The 780-nt window shown below is 58.8% G+C and overlaps 1 protein-coding gene across 1 annotated transcript in view; it reads right to left on the bottom strand.

Moving 5' to 3' along the window:
* Positions 1-295, bottom strand: part of GMFG (glia maturation factor gamma) — a 2,392-nt gene extending 2,097 nt beyond the window's left edge. The window contains exon 1 of the mRNA XM_025193397.1: positions 214-295. Coding sequence (XP_025049182.1) covers positions 214-295 — 82 coding nt within the window. The remainder of the gene's footprint in view (positions 1-213) is intronic.
* Between the last annotated feature and the right edge of the window lie 485 nt (positions 296-780).

Genomic DNA, 780 nt, shown 5'->3' with positions numbered 1-780 from the left:
CTGGGATATATTCACACATACACACACACAGAACCCCAGCATCCCAGACCCACACACAACCCAGGTATCCAACACAGACACACAGACACACACACAGTATACTCACTCAAAAGCAGTCTTGCACACACAAGCACCACCTGGGTGAAATGCATAGTCTTTGCTTGCACATCTCTGCACCCCTGCTCCCAGGCACACATACACACATGCACGCACACGGGCCCAGCTCCAGGCACTTGACGTTCTTGGGCTCTTGCACACCAACACGCTGCTCAGAGACACACTCAGGCACACACATACAGCCCCGTGCAGTGACTCTCGTTGACACCGTCCCCCCTGTGTTCTCACACACACACACATGCACACTGTGGGGTGATCACAACTGCCCCAGCATGGAACACACACTCATATGCACGCACACAGAGGTTTGTCTGTGCTTCCCTCCAGGCACCCCGAGTCCGTCTGTCCATCGTCATCCACTCTCAACACACACACACACACACACCCTCCTCAAAATCTTGGTCACACTCATAGATCCGTACACACAGGCCTGGCCCCAAGTGTGATTTACAGTGTGTGTGTGTGTGTGTGTGTCCAGTTCAGACCCCCCCAGTCCCAGGTTTCCAGGGGCCCCGCCACGCTCCCCAGTGCCCCCCCTCCCCGTTCCGGCCTCGCCCTTCCGCCCCGCAGCAAGAGCCCGCCCTGCCCTACCCCGCACCGCCCATGCCAAAGGGATGCCCCTCTCCTGCCCCCTGCCCCCCCACATCCCCGGAGGGGCACAGG

The sequence above is a fragment of the Alligator sinensis genome, unplaced genomic scaffold (assembly GCF_000455745.1).
Source record: "Alligator sinensis unplaced genomic scaffold, ASM45574v1 scaffold107_1, whole genome shotgun sequence".
In the NCBI taxonomy this organism is placed as follows: domain Eukaryota; kingdom Metazoa; phylum Chordata; order Crocodylia; family Alligatoridae; genus Alligator; species Alligator sinensis.
This window is presented reverse-complemented; position numbering and strand designations above follow the sequence as displayed.